Below are 19,797 nucleotides of genomic sequence, written 5' to 3'. Positions count from 1 at the left end.
GGGAAATAGTTAATCCTCCACAAGGAAAGAAACCTATAAGATATAGATGGGCTTTTAAAGTAAAAACCAAAAGTGACGGGTCTTTAGAAAGATATAAGGCAATGTTAGTGGCTAAAGGATATGCTGAAGAATATTAGATAGATTATGATGTGACATTTGCTTCGGTTGCTCAAATGACAAGTGTTCGAGCTCTCATTGCTATTGCATCTATTAAAAAATGGCTTATTTATCAATTAGATGTTAAAAATGCTTTTCTAAATGGTGATCTTGGTGAAGAAGTTTATATGAAACTTCCTCCCGGCATAATTTTAAATGGAAAAATTTTAAAATTAAAAAAGGCATTATATGGACTTAAATATGCTCCTAAAGCTTGGTATGATAAGTTCAGTAATATATTAATTAGTTTGGGTTTTGTTTCTTGCTATACTGACACTGCTCTCTTTGTCAAGAAAACAAATGATTCTTCTTCTATATGTTGATGATTTGATCATCACAGGAAATGACAAATGAGTAAATGAAATTAAAACTGTTTTGAAGAAAACTTTTGATATGTCTCACTTGGGTTTCTTGAGATATCTTTTAGGTATTGAAGTTGCTTATTCACATAAAGGATACATTCTCTCTTAAATAAAATTAGTTGCTGATATTTGTGCTAAATCGGGGATCTCAAATGAAAAGGTGGAGACTCCAGAAGTTATAAATGCAAAATTAAGACTTGAAGATGGTGTTTTACTTGACAATCCTACTTCATATCGTCAATTAATTGGATCTCTTACTTTCCTCTCCATTACTCGACCTGATATTGCTCATGCGGCAAGTCAGTTTCAGCATGCTCCTACCACTGTTCACATGGCAGCACTAATGAGAATCGTGCGATATATCAAGAACATCATTTTAAAAGGGTTTTTCTTATCCTCTTCCTCATCCTTTAATTTAATTGCTTATACTGATGCTGATTGAGGAGGTAATCCTAATCATAGAATCTAAACTACTGGTTTTTGTATTTTTTAGGAGATTCGCTTATTTCCTGGAAGTGCAAGAAACATCCAAAGGTATACCTATCGTCCATCAAAGTTGAATTTCGTGCCATGACGACTACAACCATGGAGATTGTGTAGCTTAAAAGTCTTCTCAGTGATATGTGGATCATTATCTCAACTCCTTCGAAGATGTGCTCTAACAACAAAAGTGCGATCTACACAGCAAGTAATCATACATTTCATGCGTGCACCAAACATATCGAGATGGATTTTCACTATGTACGTGACGAGTATTTAAAGTGAACTATCACTTTGCTCTATATCACCTCGGAGTATCAGTTGGCTGACTTCTTCACCAAAGCACTTCCTACTCCTTGTTTTCTCTTTTTTCTTAGCAAACTTTCGGTTTTTTTCCCGTAAAGTTTGAGGAGGTGTGTTAAAATATATATCTATATATATAAATTTTTGTTTATTCCAAAATACGTGATAAGGGTATTTTGGTCTTTTCACATGTAAATATAAGTTTATTAAAACAACTTATTTTAGGTTTTATTTTCCTTTTTTTTTTATTTTTTACTGTCTTTTTTGGAGAACCATTGGGGACCCCACATATGGAGTCGTTGGGGTCCCCACCGTTGGGGCTCCCCAATGACTACATTGTGGGAGCCCTAATGGCTCCCTCTCTCTCCTTTTTGTTTATAAAAAGGGGGTATTCCCCCTGTCAATATTGTATTGTTCTCTCCTCTCAATAATATTTTTTTCTCTTTTGCCTTTTGGCATTTCCCCTTTGTGGGTTTATGTGTTTGCACTTAAAGTGCTGGTGTATTCTTGCTTCTTGTCAATTGTTGGACCTACAATCACTTGTTATTTGTATTTCCGTTTATTTCGTTATACTTAAGGTCAAGGGGAATAAGTCACTCCACTTAGAGCTTTGTGAGGTTATTCAACCCAAGATTTGTGCAATAAAGCACACTCAGCACTGTAAGGAAGCGTGCCTCCAAAGGCACTGCTGCGGGTGGCCACAGCTTGTGTCAGACGCACAGCAATAGAACTGGATGTTTAGTTGTGCTCGGTCTGACTATAGTCAATGATTTTAAAGAACCTCAATTTTCCAAAGGAGGTACCAGCTAGCGGTTCCTATGATCAGTTTGTACAGAATGTACGGTTTGTTGACGGAAATGGCCGGAGTGCTGGTGAATTGGTCAGAGGTCTGCTGGAAAATGCTGGCCGACAGGCACATGCCTATGCAGGCCCTGTGCGGTAACTAAGTGCACTTGTGTGCTTAGTGCACAAATTTCAAAATGCTCAAAACATCAAGTTCTAGGTACATGAGCGTAGATCATACAGGGTTTGCCGGTGGAAATCATCGGGACACACCAATCAAAGATCTGGCAACGCCTTCCCGGAGCTCAATGACACTCAATTTTCAAACAAGCATATCTCCCTCATTTCTTCACCAAATTGAGCAATCAAATACTCTATTTTGATGCTCACAAACTGTAGAACACAGATCTAGGCTCAATTTTTACAATTGAACCTCTGTTCGTTCCAGATCTGAGTTCAAAGCTCAGATTTACTGTTAGAATCTATGATTTCACAAAGTAACGGTTAGATCTTTGCTTATGATGCTCAATTCCATCACTTCTACCGTCAATCCACCTCCAGATCATCAATCACATCCTCAGACCATAATTCAATGGTAGAATCTTACACAAATAGCTTTGAATCAATCGGAATTGGAAGATCCACTCATCGATTGATGGAACCTCTGTAGATGTTTGAGAGGTTGAAGAACTCTCAAAATACGCCTTAGAAGCCCATAGCTCACCGGATGTGTGCCTACACTCACCGGAGTGTCGATCGGACACTACACTGAGTAATGGATCAAGCTCAAGAATGAGCTATCTCCTCCAACCTAAGCCTCAAAGGATTCGGCTGACCTATTTGGGCCGAGCCCTTTACTCAAAATGATCAGCCTAAGTGCGAGTTTCCAGAAATTTCAATTCTCAATTATTCAAAGATTAGATTTCATACAATTGGCCCCAGTGGCCTATTTATAGGCATTACAAAACCACAAACCCAAAACCAGATTCATAGGAGTCAAAACCACTTACCATGAGTGGTTTGATCTAACAAACCTCAGCTGATCCTTAGTGGAAAATCCACTTGGTGCTGAAGTGACCAAACTCCAACCGTGTGGCACCAAGTCATGGCATACATGTGCTGGCGCATGTGTTCTGGCTCTGGTGCATGTGATGCACCTGTGCATGCGCTCATAGCCACACACGTGGGGCTATGCGTGTATGTGCATGGGCTGTGTCAGCGTGGGTTCTATCACATGCTGGTTTGAATAAATTTCTTATAGTTAGCTTAGTATGACTCTTGGAGCAGGCCATCATCAGGTGTCAAGCAATTGAAAAGAAGTTTTAAATAACTATTTATCAGTCTCCAAATGAGATAATGAACCAAGATAAAAAAGTGAGATTAGCGATTAATGGCTTTGGATACATGAATTGATACTTCCCCATGCAAGTATCTTGAATTGTTGGATCCTTTCAGGGTTATTTGATTATGTGGAGATCGTTTTCCCCTTTACCTTTTGTGTTTAAACTCCCTCAATTTTTGAGGGATGCCAGATGTTTCCAGTGGTTTTCACCATCATTCCATATTTCCCCCTATGGTTCATTGAATGAGGTTGACCATGTGCTACCCACTCACAAAGCAGGCCATCGGGTTGCATCATGCCAGGAGGTCGGTAGCACCCAATTAATGTTTGGAATTGTAAATATGAAACTTGAAATTGTATATACGAGAGTTGGAGATTAGGAAATTGGGTTTGGGATCCGGGAGGCCCACCAGTAGGGTCACATCCAAATAATCCCACTAGATGAGGTATTAAAAAGGGGTTCATTGTAATGGATCATTTGTTGATAAAGAAAGAAAATTGAAGGCACCTCCCTCAAAGTGAGGTTTTTACCTTTGCACGTCTTTTCCTTCCTCACTCCTCCTCCCTCTTCACCTCCATCCTTATCCTCGGCCTTGGCCGATTCCCTCCCATTCAGTCCCACTGAGCATAGCTTGGTGCCCTACATGCATCCTCCCTCGTCCACCATATATATGTTATGTTGGCTTATTCAGGTACATTTTTAGTCACTATAATGGAGAATTTGCAAGTAAAGATATCATGTTTTGTCTTTTCAAATATGGCATCCATCCCTTAAAGGGTTAAAAGGCAGCCTTCCTGTGGCATCTTCCTGGCATCACATTTCTATTTTACACAATATTTTCTTTTAACAATAAAATTGATTTCATTTTGCATTTCAAGAATTTCTCAACTGAATGATCGAGTCTAATTGTTTTAGTTGGAAGCATCTCAGCTGATCATTTCAATAGGGAATTGTAGATTTCTGCATACTGTACCAGTTCTAACATTTATTGTTCATTGGCTTTCAACTGCATTTTGGTCATGTACTTTGCCAATGCTATCGTTGCTTGATTAACTAGAATAAAGTAATGTTTCTCATAGCAGTTAAGACACTTCATGCATGACCTGCAGTTAGCATCCTGTCATAGGTGAAATCTGTTTCTTTCCTACGGATAATTCTGTTAGTTGGTATGACATATAGAGGGACAAGAAATTTAATTCTTCTTGGTTTCCTGATCTAGGGATAGCCTGTACAGTATTTTTCATTTTGTGACATGAAAAACTCTAATTCCTATGAGAAGATTTAACTGCTTGAATTTACTTGAGGTGTGGTGTTTGGTTTCTTTACCTGTACTTTCTGTTATTACTGTTGCTATATTCAAAGATCATGGCCTAAAGTCGACTGTCAAGTTTGCCAAATTTCTTGCTTTTGGCAAAAGTTAAAGACCATGGGGAGCCTTTGCAGTTATTTTCGCCACCGTGTAAGTTTATCTGGGATGCCTAGAAAACTTTGCTTTGCCTTCTCAAAGTTGTGTACTTGTTAACATCCACTGAAGTGGTTGATATCATCAATGCCCATACATACATACATGAGTATATGCAAGGTTGTACTTTCCAGTTTCAACATGATGCACCAATCAACAGATATAATACAAGTTATATTTTAACCAATAAAGAACGTTCCTTAACAATCTTGATCCTTCTAGATGACAAACACAATCCAGAAGAGATTCAAGGTCTCTTCAACTCAACTATTGTACCAGTCTTCCCCCTACCAAGCATTAACTTTGTTCACAACTGGCCCATTTCTTGATGGGCTACTGACAAATCAAAATGTGTTTGCCTTCAAGTATACACCTCAAGTTCTGGTAAGTAAGAAAGATTATGTTAATGTGATGAGTTATTTTTTGTGTTATGTTGCAAATAAACTAAAAATATCTCTTTGTTTTTTTATGATGCAGGTATTCATTGTTCTATCTTGCATGATTTCTGTATCTGTCAACTTCAGTACATTTCTCGTAATAGGAAAGACATCACCTGTCACATATCAAGTATTAGGACATCTCAAGACATGCCTGGTTTTGGCTTTTGGATATTTTTTACTGCATGACCCATTCAGTTGGAGAAATATTTTGGGCATTCTTATTGCTTTGGCTGGAATGATTCTTTATTCTTACTTCTGCACACTTGAAAGCCAACAAAAGGCCACTGAAGCTTCTGCACAGCTGACCCAGGTGGTGTATACTGCCCTGTTGTTTATGGAAATAAGTTTTCCTTGGAAATATTTGATAAATGATGTTGCTAGACTCATGCCCCTTTTTTCATTGACTATCTTCAATGAAGCAATGAAAATCCTTGATCACATATTTATTCTCTATTTAGTGAAAAATATAAAGTTTGACATGATTGCAGAAGTCATACTTTATCTATATATATTGCTGGAGTGACCATGACAAAATGACTGAATATCTAATGCATGAGACTACAAAAATTATTAAAATATACTTCATGTTATGGTTGGCAGTAACATTTCCTTTACTGTTGAGGTAGGCATGAACTTTTGAATTGATTCTCAGTTTTATGTTTCATTGCTATGCATGTGGCCTTAACAACGGGTATTTCTGAAACTTGGGGTGGGAAACAAAAGCTGTAAATGAATGTACTTTAATAACTAAATACATGTGATTTATTATTTTAGGAAAGCATGCCTAATTTGGTGTCACCTAGTTTAATCAAAGTGTGAGGAAGAACATCTTGGCTAATGTGTTGCAGTTAGTCAAGTTATCTCCTTTTGATGTCTTAACTTCTCTACTTTGTAGTGGAGAAAAACAGGAACTTTCAGAGGATGCACAGATACAGGCAACCAACAATTTTAATGGGCAAGCATCACTATGAGTGTTCACAATTAATAAAAAACAGGCTCAATGTTCAAAGGAAGTAGCTAAAATGGATATATTCTAGGACAAGTAGAGCCAATGCAATACAACCACCTAAAGGTTCAAAACAAAATTTCAGAGGAATATCACAAAAATTTCTATAATCAACTTTCCATTCAAGCATTTAAACAAGTATCATGCAATAATATATATCATGCAAAACAAAATAAGCATGAATGCATGAACTAATGCTGAACAGTAAATATGCATTATTCAATGCACATGTATGAATAACTTATTAAGTTATTTATCAGAGTTGCTTTTGCATGCATGTCCCTATTAAATGTACACAAGTTTAGTTTTTACTCTTTCTTAAACCCGCGGATATTCAAAACAGACAAAAATTTCTGAAGTCCAAGTTAGGTTCCCCGTTGTAGCTTAACACACAATTTGTATTTTATTACTGGGTTTCACACTTGTTTCTCGATCGATATCAGGAATCAATACATCCATCGGAACATTGAAAATCGACATCTAATGCCGAGACATAAGAGAAATCAACATCCACTGATGCCACTTTCTTGGTATACCAAAACTACAACTGAGTCAACAATACCACCCCAAGCAAAATGGTTGAAATCTCCTTAAAACCGTAGCCGGGAAGTGAACCACCATATCGAGTTCAGGGGCATAATCACACACAGAGTTTTAGTATTCTCACGGTCTCCCATGACTGCTATCCAAGATTCCTACACTGTGAAAGAGATATCAATGAAGAGATTAATTACACTGTTCGGTCTATTTTATTTTTTCAAATAATTTTAAGTTTTTTACACATGAATCATTTTGCAAATCTACATGCAAAACTAACTTCAGGTCTTGGCTCGCACAATTTAACAGTGTAATTAATTTAGAAAAACAAATAATTTTCAAAAATAAATTTTGCAATACATAAATAAAATTAACAACAAATGGAGCAACACTTACTCTTGGCCTGCATGACCCATAGTGGTTCACATCTGACCATAAAAGCATTTCAAAATGATTTATGCATCTTTTTGCAAAATTTTAGTGAACATGCAACACATACCTTATTCTAAAACATATCCATAATGCACATTAAATCACACAACATGAATGCACATAAAACCAATTGCATACGCATGCGAACATATGCTTGCAATACACATTATCATCATCAGTTTCATGCATAGACACCCAAACATGCATATGATCATATTTATACAAGCATCAAAACAAACTTCAGAATGCCATATATATGAGATGCACATTTGCAACATGGTATTTGAATGCATAAGCATGCATAACCAATCAAAATACATAACCCTGCAGTCAACATGAATGAGGATCCGAACATAGCAAAAACTGTTCAGTTATAAACAAATCTAATCAGCTTGCATATTATACTCATTGGCAAAACTAATTAGATTGCTCATGCACACATCCATCGACAACCTGACCAGATTACACATGCATTAAAATTGCCAAAACTGGTCACACTGCACCAGCAAAAGACCTTGGCCAATCTGATCGGGATGCACAAGCACATACTCTATCAAATCATGCATCACTCAACAATCTGATCAGATTACACGTGCAATCAATGTCAAATCTGATCAGATTGCATGTGCACTAACACTGCCCAAATCTGATAAGATTGTAAACCACACCCGACTCGGCAAAAAGTCTAATTTTCCAATGCATAATCTTGCTTAACGACATGTTGTCAATAACATGTCGTTGCTACACTAATGTGACATGTTGCTGCATAAATATGCACATTAGCATGATGTCACTGCTCGAATATGCTGTAGTAGCATGTTGTTGCTGCATAAATATACATCAATGGGCTGCCCAGCACAACAGATAAAAACACACGTGTGCCACTAATAACAGTCCAAGATTTAACAATTAATCAGATTTGATGACAGTCATCGGAATACACATAATCAATCCGATAACAGTCAACAATATAATTTGAAATCTAATATGATAGCGAACCATACAATCTCATGTAATCAATTCTACTCACATGTCACAAACTAATAGCAAAATCAGATTTGATGATAGTCCATAAAATAACATGTCATCAAATATGAAAACAGTTATCAAAATAACAATCAGATTCGATATCAGTCAACCAAAATAATTGGAAGTTAAATCGGCAAACAATCATCAAGTACAACATATTAAGATCTGTTGTCTGACCTCAAGTACAACACATGTTCGAATCTGATCACCATAATAGCATCAACTCGGATTTGATGAGAGTCATCAGAAATACAGTCAAATATGATGACAGTCATCAAATACATAATTAGATTTAATTATAGTTCACCAACATGACATTAGGCAAATCAGCCGACCATCATCCAATTAGTATAACCAGAAACTGATAACAATCAATGAATCCACGTATAATCAGATTTTTTTTTCAGACAACTATTATGATAACATAGAACCAGATCTAATAACATCTTAAAAAAAATTATCTAGAGTAGGTCTGATCAACCTGCACTCACACGTCATGTCTTATCAGACTGCACCCACAACCAACAGTGCCAACTTGATCAAATTGCGCTTGCTCTCATGCATCAGCAATCTGATCAGATTGCACAACCAAGCAAGACAACAGTCTAATCAGATTGCCTATGAAGCACATTGGCAATCCGATCATATGCTGTTAGCATCAAGAAATATATAGGAAAGTTTGGTTCAAACATTAAAATAGCATATATGCATATCGACAGGTCTGAACTGGATCAAAACTGATCCCCAAGCAGTATATATATTATTATTTTTTTGAACATGCACAATAACATCAGAATATGCCAAAATCGGTAGGACCAAAGATATACATATACATATATATATATATATATATATATATATATATATATATATATATATATATATTCAGCAGATTCTGAAATCCAGAAATAATTCCAGCAGCAAGAAATAAGCAAAACAATTTTAACATAGTAAAACATGATCAACCACCATAAAATTTTTTGAATATGTGTATAACTCGACATATTTGATTCGAAAATGCCAAAATGCATATGGATCCAGTTTTAAGAAATCATCCATCTCGGATTCAATTTTATACATACATGCATATATATATATATAATCATATGCATAACTAGAAAATCATTAACCCATGCTCTCATCAAATAAAAAAAATCGACATCTACTACAAACATAGGTATTTTCAGGATTTGGTACTTTAGGGAAATAAAAAATCTTAAGAAATAATCATATATACGTATATATACATGAAATCGTCACTTTATATATGTAATATATATTCTTTGAATCTGATTTTCCTTTTTTCCATCTAAACTTATGCATGAACTAGATTTGAAACTATTCTTTCCCGTACGAATCTAGAGAGGAACCCTTACCTTAATTCAAGTATGGAAAAAGATCGAAAAACGATGGATGATCGATGATATAGATTGATCTCTTCCTCTTCTTTTTCCTTTCCTCTTTTTTTTTTCTCTCTTTCTCCCAAAGAGTTTGGGATTTCTCTCAAATCTCTCTCTCTAGACTCTCTCTAGAAGCACGATTCTAGAGAAGGGGAATCCAACCCCTCTTTTATATTGTTTTTTTAATTATCTTCTTATTTAAAGGGTGACGTCTCCTCTAGATAGCTCTCTCATGGAGAGTAGAGTTCTAAATACTCCTTTTTTATGATTAATTATCTTATTTTATTAATCATTTTATTATATTATTAAATATAATATATATGAAATGTTTTTGAGGGTGTCGTCCCCCTCTGGAAGTCTCTCTGGAGTAGAGTTCTACTCCGGGGTAGGACTCTACCTACCCAAATTAACTTTTAAATTAGCTATATTTGGATTTCAAATCCAAATCTGGATCCAAGATCCAAATCCATATAGATTTTACCTGGATCAAGTCCTAGTTAATATGAGTCTTGGACTGGGTCCAGATCCATATAAACTTGGATCAAACAAAGTGGATCCAGTCTGATCCAATCGAGAAAAAAATAAAAAATAGAGGCAGGTCATTTTTGAAAAACACAATTTTCGGGTCAACCATAACTCGATTTCAGAAAAACAAGACACCAACATTCTCAGAATTACGAGATGCATCTAACAATATATTTACCTGATTTTCGTTTCCGAATTTCGCCTGAATTTAACCTGAATTTCACTCAATTTTTGCTCAAATTTAAATGTTAAAAACAAATTTTTTCTCAAATATTAATTGGTTCATTTAGGTCTTGTTAGTGGGCTCTAGGTCACATCCATACCCAGTTGACGTCACCTATATTTAAAGATATTTTCCATAATTTTTATCAATCTCATTAAATGCTTGATAAGAATTCAAAATTTTTGAATTTTAAACTCATGAAAAAACACACGATATTACATAAAATCTTATGGTGTGGTGTTGGGAGAGGTTTGGTTAGAACAACAGCAAGTTGATCCTTGGAAGAAACATACTTAACGCACATCTGACGTCTAGAAATTTTATATCTGACAAAGCAAACATCAATTTCGATATGCTTGCTTCTGTTATGAAAAAAATACAAAGTGCATCCAAATAGGAGTCACCAGTGTTATTACACCAAAGCATAAGAATTTGATCTTGTTTCTCTCAGTTCTTTTAAAAGATATTGAAGACAAGTTACTTTTGCAACAATATTGACAACAACTCGATACTCTGATTCAATGCTTGACCTAGATACAATGGATTGCTTCTTGGAGCTCTAAGACATTAGAACCAACAAAAACTTTATAGCCTCCTGTTGATTTACAATCATTTGTGCAACCTACCCAGTCGACATCAAAATAGCCAGAAAGATTTTGACGTGAGGATGGATTTAACAAAAATCCATGGTGAATAGTGCCTTTAAGATATCTGAGTATGTGTTTCATAGCTACCCAGTGAATATCAGTAGGAGAATGCATATAGTGGCACACTCGATTGATTGCAAATGAAATATCTGGTCTAGTCAAAGTAGCATACTTTAGTGCCCTCATAATACTATGATATAATGTAGGATTCATCAAATTTAGTGTCAATGCACAGACAAAATAGGTATTAAAGCCATAGGCATGGATACTGGGCTAGCTCCTTGCATAGGAACCTTCATTAATAAATCCAAATATATTTTTTATGTGCTAGAACTAGCTCGTGTTTGGTAAAGGAAGCTTTTATTATCGAGAAGAAATGGAGAGTGCCCAGATCTTTAACAACAAATTTTGAACTTAATTTCTTAATAGTAAACTCCCAGTAATGATAATATCAATGACATAAATAAGAATATACATAACCTTTCCTTGAGATCTATAAAAAATAATGACATCAGTTTTGGCCCCAGCAAAGCCAATACATTGCAGAAAGAGCTTAACTGAGCAAACCAGGACCAGGCTCTCAGAGCCTCTTTCAAATGTTACAAGGTCTTTTGAAGTTTGCATAGATGACTAGGAAATTTGAAGTTTTCAAAACCAGGAGGTTGACTCATATAAACATCCTCTGATAAAAATCCATGTAAAAAAGCATTTTGAACATCCAATTACTTCATTGTCTTGACCACTGGACTAAAAGTCTCAAAATAATCCAGACCCTCCTATTGACTATAGCCTTTAGCAACCAAGCTAGCTTCATCATCTCTCCTCTTGATCTTATAGATCCACTTGCAACCAACCACTTGTGAGGCTTCACTAGCAGGCACTAGGGTCCAAATCTCATTTTTAAGGAGTGCTTCATATTTTTTTTGCATTGCTTCATTCCAATTTGGATATTGGTAGGCTTTCTTGAAGGACATGGGTTCATGATCTTGCAAAAGTACAGTGAGAAGGGCCATAGATATATGATATTTAGTGGTTTGAAAAACTTTAGTCTTTAACATACCATCTTGAAATCTATTAACCATAGGGTGAATCCTAGGATTAATGGGAGGAATAGATCCAGGTCTAGTAGTGACTTCACATTGATTGGTCGACATTGAGGAAAAATCTTGACTTTGGTTGCTATGGGTTGACGCCTTGACACAAGTATGAGTTTTTGAGGTGTTTCGGGTTCCTGATCAAAAGAATTTTATGGGATGATCATAGGCAATGAAATAACTGGACTTTGGATTTGTGTGGGACTAACAACATTAGATTGACTAGGTCCTTTAAACGAAAAACTACTTTTATAAAACACATTGCATGACGTGATCAATTTGCTTGCATTCAGATTGAGACAGTAACACCCATAGTGCTATAAGGCATATCCGAAGAAAACATACTTCTGAAAACTTAGATCCAGTTTATGCCTCCTATAGGGTCTCATGCAAGGAAAACAAGCACAACCAAAAGCTTTAAAAATTTGTAATCAGGATCAGTTTTAAACAAGACTTGCATAAGACATTTACCATTGAGCACTTTAGAAGGAACCTTGTTAATGAGATGAGCAGTAGCACTAAAAGCAAACATCCAATACTTGAAAGGCACACCAGTTTGTGTCATCATGATTAATCTAGTATCCATAATGGGCCAATGTTTTCTTTCAGGGCTATCTTTTAAAATTACACATCAGACTTTTGCTTAATGAGATAAACCAACTAAACTTAAGTAATGTAGAAGATCTGAAAACAAACACAGAAACCGAGGCAGAGAGAGAGAGAGAGAGAGAGAGAGAGAGAGAGAGAGAGAGAGAGAGAGAGAGAGAGATGCAGAGATTGATGGTTGTTGCATGTAAACAGTCTCAGATAGATCCCCATATAGAAATGCATTTTTCACATCTAATTGGCACAAGCTCCAACCATGCTGAACAACTACTGAGAGAACAAGACGAATGGTACCCATCCGCGCAACAAGAGAAAAGGTTTCAAAGAAATCAATACCATATGTTTGAGTATACTTTTTTGCTACTAATCTGGCCTTGTACCTTTCAATAGAACCATTCAATTTGTACATTATTGTATATACCCATTTGTATCCAACAATGTCAACATCTACTAGGGAATCAACTAGATCCCATGTATGCTGAGACACTAAAGCATCCATTTCTTCTTGCATATCCAGCTTCCAGCGGTTATCAAGCTCTGCCTGTTTATAGTTCAGAGGAATAGTTTTAGCAGATATGGTTGAAATAAAAGTTTTCATCTGATTTCCAATTCTGACATCGAAGACAAAATGAGATATGGGATATAAGGTACATTGTCGTGTCCCCTTGCGTAGAGCAATAGGCCTGTTATCATCATCATGAAAATCACTATTGTCAGTAGTACTTACCTCAGGAGAAGAAGAAGATGAAGGCACCTGCGGAGGTGGAGCTCTACGCACATATACCAATGGAGGATTATTAAATCTTGAAGAGGATGAAGTTTAGTTTGGTAATGAGGGCACATATTTCAAAGGAAAAGGAGGTATAGGTAATGGAAAAGACTCAGCTGGATCAACCTGCAGCGGGGAACCGATACTAGAGTAATATGGAGTGGATTCCAAGAAAGATACATCCACATTGACATACTCTCGGCGAGAAATAGGATCATAACATCGATATCCCTTTTGATTTTTTGGATAACCTATGAATATGCATTTTGTAGCTTGAGCAACTAATTTATCACGGTCAGGGCCAAGTTTGTGTACAAAACAAACACATCCAAATATTTTTGGCGAGAGAGAGAAGAGTGGGGCATTAGGTTTTAGGATATGTAATGGAATTTGATCACCCACAGAAGATGAAGGCATGCGGTTGATCAGATAACAAACAGTGGTAATCGCATCACCCCAATGTAGCGCAAAAATGTTGGATTGAATCATAAGGGTCCGGGCAACATCAAGCAGGTGCCGGTGTTTTCGCTCAGCCACCCCATTTTGTTGAGATGAATAGGCACATGTAGTTTGGGGTTGAATGCCATGATCTTGGTAAAATTGTAACAGAACTTTTGATTTAAACTCAAAAGCATTGATAGTGCGAACAATCTTGATAACAGATTCAAACTGTGTTTTTATTTCAAGAATTAGGGATTTGATAATACTTGGAACTTCAGATCGTTCTTTTATTAAAAACACCCATGACAACTTAGAGAAATCATCAACAATAACAAGATAGTATCGACACTGAGTCCTAGTAGGAATCTTACTAGGATCCCATACATCTGCATGAAGAAGTTCAAAAACTTTATGACTAGACTGACTCTGACTCGAAGGGAACGAACTTCGATAATGCTTGCCCAACTGACATGCTTCACACTAAAATGATGTAGTTGAAGGAATTTGAGGGAAGACAGAACGAAGCTTTGACAATGAAGGATGGCCAAGACGATGATGCCACTGAACAGGACTGGAGTGTTCTACTGCAGCATAAACATTACCCACTGGATGATGTAGGTAGTAGACTCCATTTTCTTCATAGCCTCCATCAATCTTCTTCCCCGTCAGCAAATCATGAAAATGACAACCCATCGGATCAAATATTACTCTACAGTTTAGTTCTTTTGTAAGGCAACTAACAGAGAGTAAACTTTGAGGAAAGTTAAGAGCATGAAGAACATTTTTCAACTGTAAGGTGGAGGATATAAAAATATTTCCCTGACCGACAACCGGTGAGGAACTCCCATCGGCTAATGAGACTCCTCGATGAACAATAATATCCTTTAGATCTGAAAAGACAAGCGAATTTCCACACAAGTGTCTGGATGCACCAGAGTCAATAATCCACTTACTATCATTCAGATGAAGATGATTCCCTGTTGAGTAGGCAACACCGACTACATGAGGGGTGGAACTCGAAGGGCGAAGAGCTATCAGCTCATCATATTCTGCTCGACTGAGGGTGATACTGTCACTTGCAGAGATATTATCATGTACATTTGTTGCCTCTAGTGTAGTAACATTTGCTTTTGGAGCATATGACTTGGATGAAGAAGAGGTTGGCTGACCATGCTTATCCCAGCATCGATCTTTTAAATGTCCAGATTTTCCACAGATTGTACATTGAAATTTTCCTCTGCCTCCTATACCTCACCCACAACCTCGTTCTCTGATATTCTGAATATTTTCACGCCCATAACCAGATGAGACAACTAGAGCAGATGACTGGGTCACAGGCTGAGATTGTGGAAGAAAGATCACAAGTCTACTCAGACAATTGTATGCATCAACAAGAGTAGGTACATCTGATCCAGTCAATATTTGGACTTTTGCAACAGAGAATTCTAAAGATAAACCTGTAAGAAACCGAGCAACCATAGTCTGTTCTTGATAATCCTTTTGCTTCGAACAACAAAGAGGCCTGTGAGCATTGAGTCTTTCAAACACAGCTTTGACGGAGACATAGTACTGGGCCAAGGTCTGATCTCCCTGCTACAAATTATATATCTCTTGTTCGACTTGCAGGATATGACTCACATTAGTCTCTTGTGAGTACGTATCTCAAAGATTGTCCCACATCTGTTTGACTGTATGATAGTAAATTAAACCATCTGCAATATGGGGTTCGACACTATTCATGATCCATGACATAACTATGTCATTATCTTCGTCCCAAGTAACATATTTTCTAACCTTTTCATTGGGTTCATCTTTTAACAAAATATGTTTTCTACGATGTCCAGATACTGACATCATAAAAGTTCTGGACCACCTGGCATAGTTAGTTTCATTCAACCTTACAGAGGAACCATACGAGAAGGGATTTGCAAAAGCCTTATACTCCCCAATATGTTCAATTTTGGAATCACATTTCGAAGTTTCACCCATACTGAATATTGAATTCTATTTCAACTGCAAAAAAAATCAGATTTACTCACGTGAACAACGTGTTTTATAATCACACGTCAGGCAAGTCCACGACTACACAGGTTGCCACACCATAAATGAAATCTTGACAGGCGACAAGTGACCCAGACAATAGCGTGTGGTACAATCACACATCAGCCAATATTATGACCAGCACCTGTACTAATTAAAAGCTTCCCACAAACAACATATGTTTCCACACAGCAGGGAATCACGACTGTTGATATTCATATTCTGAAAACGAACAACCAAATAAGATCTGAGAAGAACTCGGCACCCAGATTCACGACCAATGACATGTTACGGTTGAAAAAAAATTTCACGACACAGTAGGGAATCACGTCTGAAATCAAACATCCAAATAAGATCTGAGAAGAACTCGACACCCAGATTCACGACCAACGATAATATGCGCACGCAGAAACATAGAAATCACGAGAAACATAGAAATCACAACAGCTGCTCCCATATAAATCACAACAGCAAAAAAAAAATCGTTTTTTTTTTCGAGCAACTTAAAAAAACCCTGTCATATCCCGATCTTAATGACACACAATCATCGTGTCACATATCTGTCATCAGATAAAAAAAAAAACTAAAAGAGCAGCACACCTGTTTCCAACCCTTTGTGTTTTGTTTTTTTTTTCTTTTTTTTTTGTTGGTGTAGATCGATCACGCTCCCGAGATCTACTGCTCTGATACCACGTAGAAGATCTGAAAACAAACACAGAAACCGAGAGAGAGAGAGAGAGAGAGAGAGAGAGAGAGAGAGAGAGAGAGAGAGAGAGAGAGAGAGAGAGAGAGAGAGAGAGAGAGAACTGTATAGAAATGCGAGAACTCGTTACTTTAGATTAGGGCTAATCTCTATTTTAAATAGAGAGAGGCCAAAGAAAGAAATTACACACAAGTCCCTCATTAAACATTAAATTTCAAATAACCTCTAGTTTAGAAAAAACTTTAACTTAAAACCTCTTAGTCTCAACAAGTAACATAGTATCTGGCACTGTTTTCACCCATCACTAGGGAAGGCCCCCAAACATCAAAGTTAACAATGTCCAATGGTTCACACACAACATTTGAAGAATGATTATAGGGTAAGTTATAACTTTTACCATTCAAACATCCTTCACACAAACTATTAATGGAAGTCTTTTCATAAGGCGATTCAAAACTACTCAATTTTTTTTGCACCATGTGAACTGCAAGATGACCAAACTTCCTCTGCCACTGCTCAATAGTAGCCTTCTCACTGATATGAGCTTTTTTGGACCCGCAGCTCATGTGTAAAGCCTCTCTTTACTTGATCCTTGAATAAGGTGTTTCCCTGTGTGGCAATCGTTTACGCAACAATAGTTAGCATGAATTCAAATAACACATCATTATCTTTGCAAAACGTATGGACTAATAACAAATTCTTAGTAATGTTGGTCATATGTAAAACATCTTTCAAAACTAAATCATGCTGAAAATTAGAAGAGCAAATATTTTTTAATTTTCACCTATTCCTTCACCAGTTTTCACTGAGTATGGTCCCTACTGGTCAGCATGTATCAAGAGATTGTTAATGTCATTTGGGACATGTGTGGCACCTGTATCCAGGTACTACCCATCATCACTATAAACAGGTGCGTTAAAATGTGGGGCAGCATGAAGTGCAGTAGAAGTTTTGTTCTGCCCAAGATTGGTAATTTGATAACACTGTCGAGCAATGTGGCCCAGTTTATCACAATGTTAGTTATTGAACCGTCTGTGAAGAGTCTAACATGCAATCAAGTTTCCAATTAACTTGATACTTCAAACATTCATAAGCATATGTGATGCAGCCTTCAATGGGTTTTGCTAACGGCAGTGAAGGCACGGCCACCTGATGCCGGCTGCAACCTCTCGCGGCCTTGATGGAGGTTGTAAAGGCGCGACGTTACACAGTCGTGAGTTGAACAGACTAAAAGATTAATACCCCACCCAGACGGTGAGGCTTGAATGTATTTATTTCAATGCCAAATGTCAATGACAAGTTGCTGGATTAAAAAAAATGAACTAAAGGCAAACAATGAACAATAACAGTAATAGAAACTGAAGACAAAAATGACAGGGAAACAAAGGGGAGGTGCTGAAAAGAGAACTACGGTTATTCTTCAAAAAAAGGAGCCCCTTCACGCAACCCTAGACAGTGCCTTTAAAGATGACCATTGGATCCGGGTCTCGGGTCTCGGACCCGAACCCGTGAAGGCTTCAATTCGGGGCTGGATCGGTGTCGAGTCGGGCCTTCCCTCTTCTGGAGTAGGTGCGCGTTATCTTACTGCATCGAGTCCACTGACCTGTGGTCGGATCCTGCTGCTGGATCCGATCGTCCATTCCAACTGGTGGGTTGGGTTCCTTGGCCGTGCCAGGGTCACACGGTACCGCTTGCTGTGCATCATTCTCCCCTGGTTGGGAAGAAGTTGGCTCTGACGACTTGTTGTCCCCACAGTAAGCATATAGATCAGACACATTGAAAATCGGGAAAATGTTCAAATCGTTGGGCAGTTCCAAGAGGTAGGCATTCAAACCTAATCGGCGTAGGATCTTGAATGAACCATATTTCTTAGGGCTCAGTTTAATATAAGTACCCACGGGAAAACGCTCAGGACGTTGGTAAACCCAAACAAACTGACCAACTTGAAATTGAATGTCGCGACGACCTCAATCAGTGAAGGCTTTGTACGCTTCGTAACTCTCAACGAGTTTGGCCCAGACTTGCCTATGTATATCACACATGTATTCAACGACATCAAAAGCGTCTGGAGCTGGGTCGGGGAGACTGGACATCGGAGCTAGATCGACGACATGAGTGGGCGACCGACCATAAACCACTTGAAAAGGCAACCTGCCCGTGGACCTATTGATGGAACTGTTATACGCAAACTCGGCTTGAGGCAAGACTAGATCCTAGGTTTTGACATTTTTCCCTACGAGACTCCGCAACAAGTTTCCTAAGGTGCGGTTCACAACTTCGGTTTGGCCATCGGTCTGGGGGTGGTACGCACTACTGAACTGAAGCTTGGTCTTCAATAAGGCCCATAACGATTTCCAAAAATGGCTCATAAAACGAGTGTCACGATCAGAGGTGATCGTGTGGGGTAAACCATGGAAGCGGGCGACGTCCTTGAAATAATAGGACACTACTAAAGAGGCGTCGGTGGTCCGCTTACACGGGACAAAAATAGCCATTTTCGAGAACCGGTCAACAACGACTAAAATTGAATCAAAATGACGTGGCATTCTAGGAAGGCCCACGATAAAATCCATGGATACGTGCTATCATGGTCGTTCAGTAATGGGTAATGGAGTAAACAAACCACTATTCTGACGATGACCCTTAGACACTTGAGACACATGACACCCTTGAATGAACTTGACAACATCTTTGCGCATTTTGGGCCAAAAGTATCGTTCATCTAACAAAGCGAACGTCTTATCATGTCCGAAATGCCCAGCTAACCCTCCCTCATGTAATTTGGAAATCAACTGAAGCCTAAGGGAGAAATCAGGCACACATAATTTGTTCCCACGAAAGAGGTAACCATTATGAATACTAAAACGAGGGTCGATGGTGCGATCTGAGGAGATACACCCCTCCCAGACTTGCTGAAAATCAGGGTCCGTTGGGTATAACTCCTTGCATTGCTCGAACCCAATGACTTGCACTGACATGGTCATCAGAAGGTTGTTCTTCCTACTAAGAGCGTCAG

The 19,797-nt window shown here is 37.7% G+C and overlaps 1 protein-coding gene across 3 annotated transcripts in view; it reads left to right on the top strand.

The window, feature by feature from the left end:
* Positions 1-19,797, top strand: part of LOC149839494 (UDP-xylose transporter 3-like) — an 87,816-nt gene that overhangs the window by 56,526 nt on the left and 11,493 nt on the right. For all 3 annotated transcript variants that reach the window (XM_090002577.1, XM_090002576.1, XM_090002578.1), the window contains 2 exons: positions 5,112-5,273; positions 5,367-5,639. In XM_090002577.1, coding sequence (XP_089858703.1) covers positions 5,112-5,273; positions 5,367-5,639 — 435 coding nt within the window. The remainder of the gene's footprint in view (positions 1-5,111; positions 5,274-5,366; positions 5,640-19,797) is intronic.

The sequence above is a fragment of the Nuphar pumila genome, chromosome 4, assembly GCF_984573655.1.
Source record: "Nuphar pumila chromosome 4, dmNupPumi1.hap1.1, whole genome shotgun sequence".
Lineage (NCBI taxonomy): Eukaryota > Viridiplantae > Streptophyta > Magnoliopsida > Nymphaeales > Nymphaeaceae > Nuphar > Nuphar pumila.
Note: the sequence above shows the minus strand (reverse complement) of the source record. Positions and strands in the feature narration are given on the sequence as shown.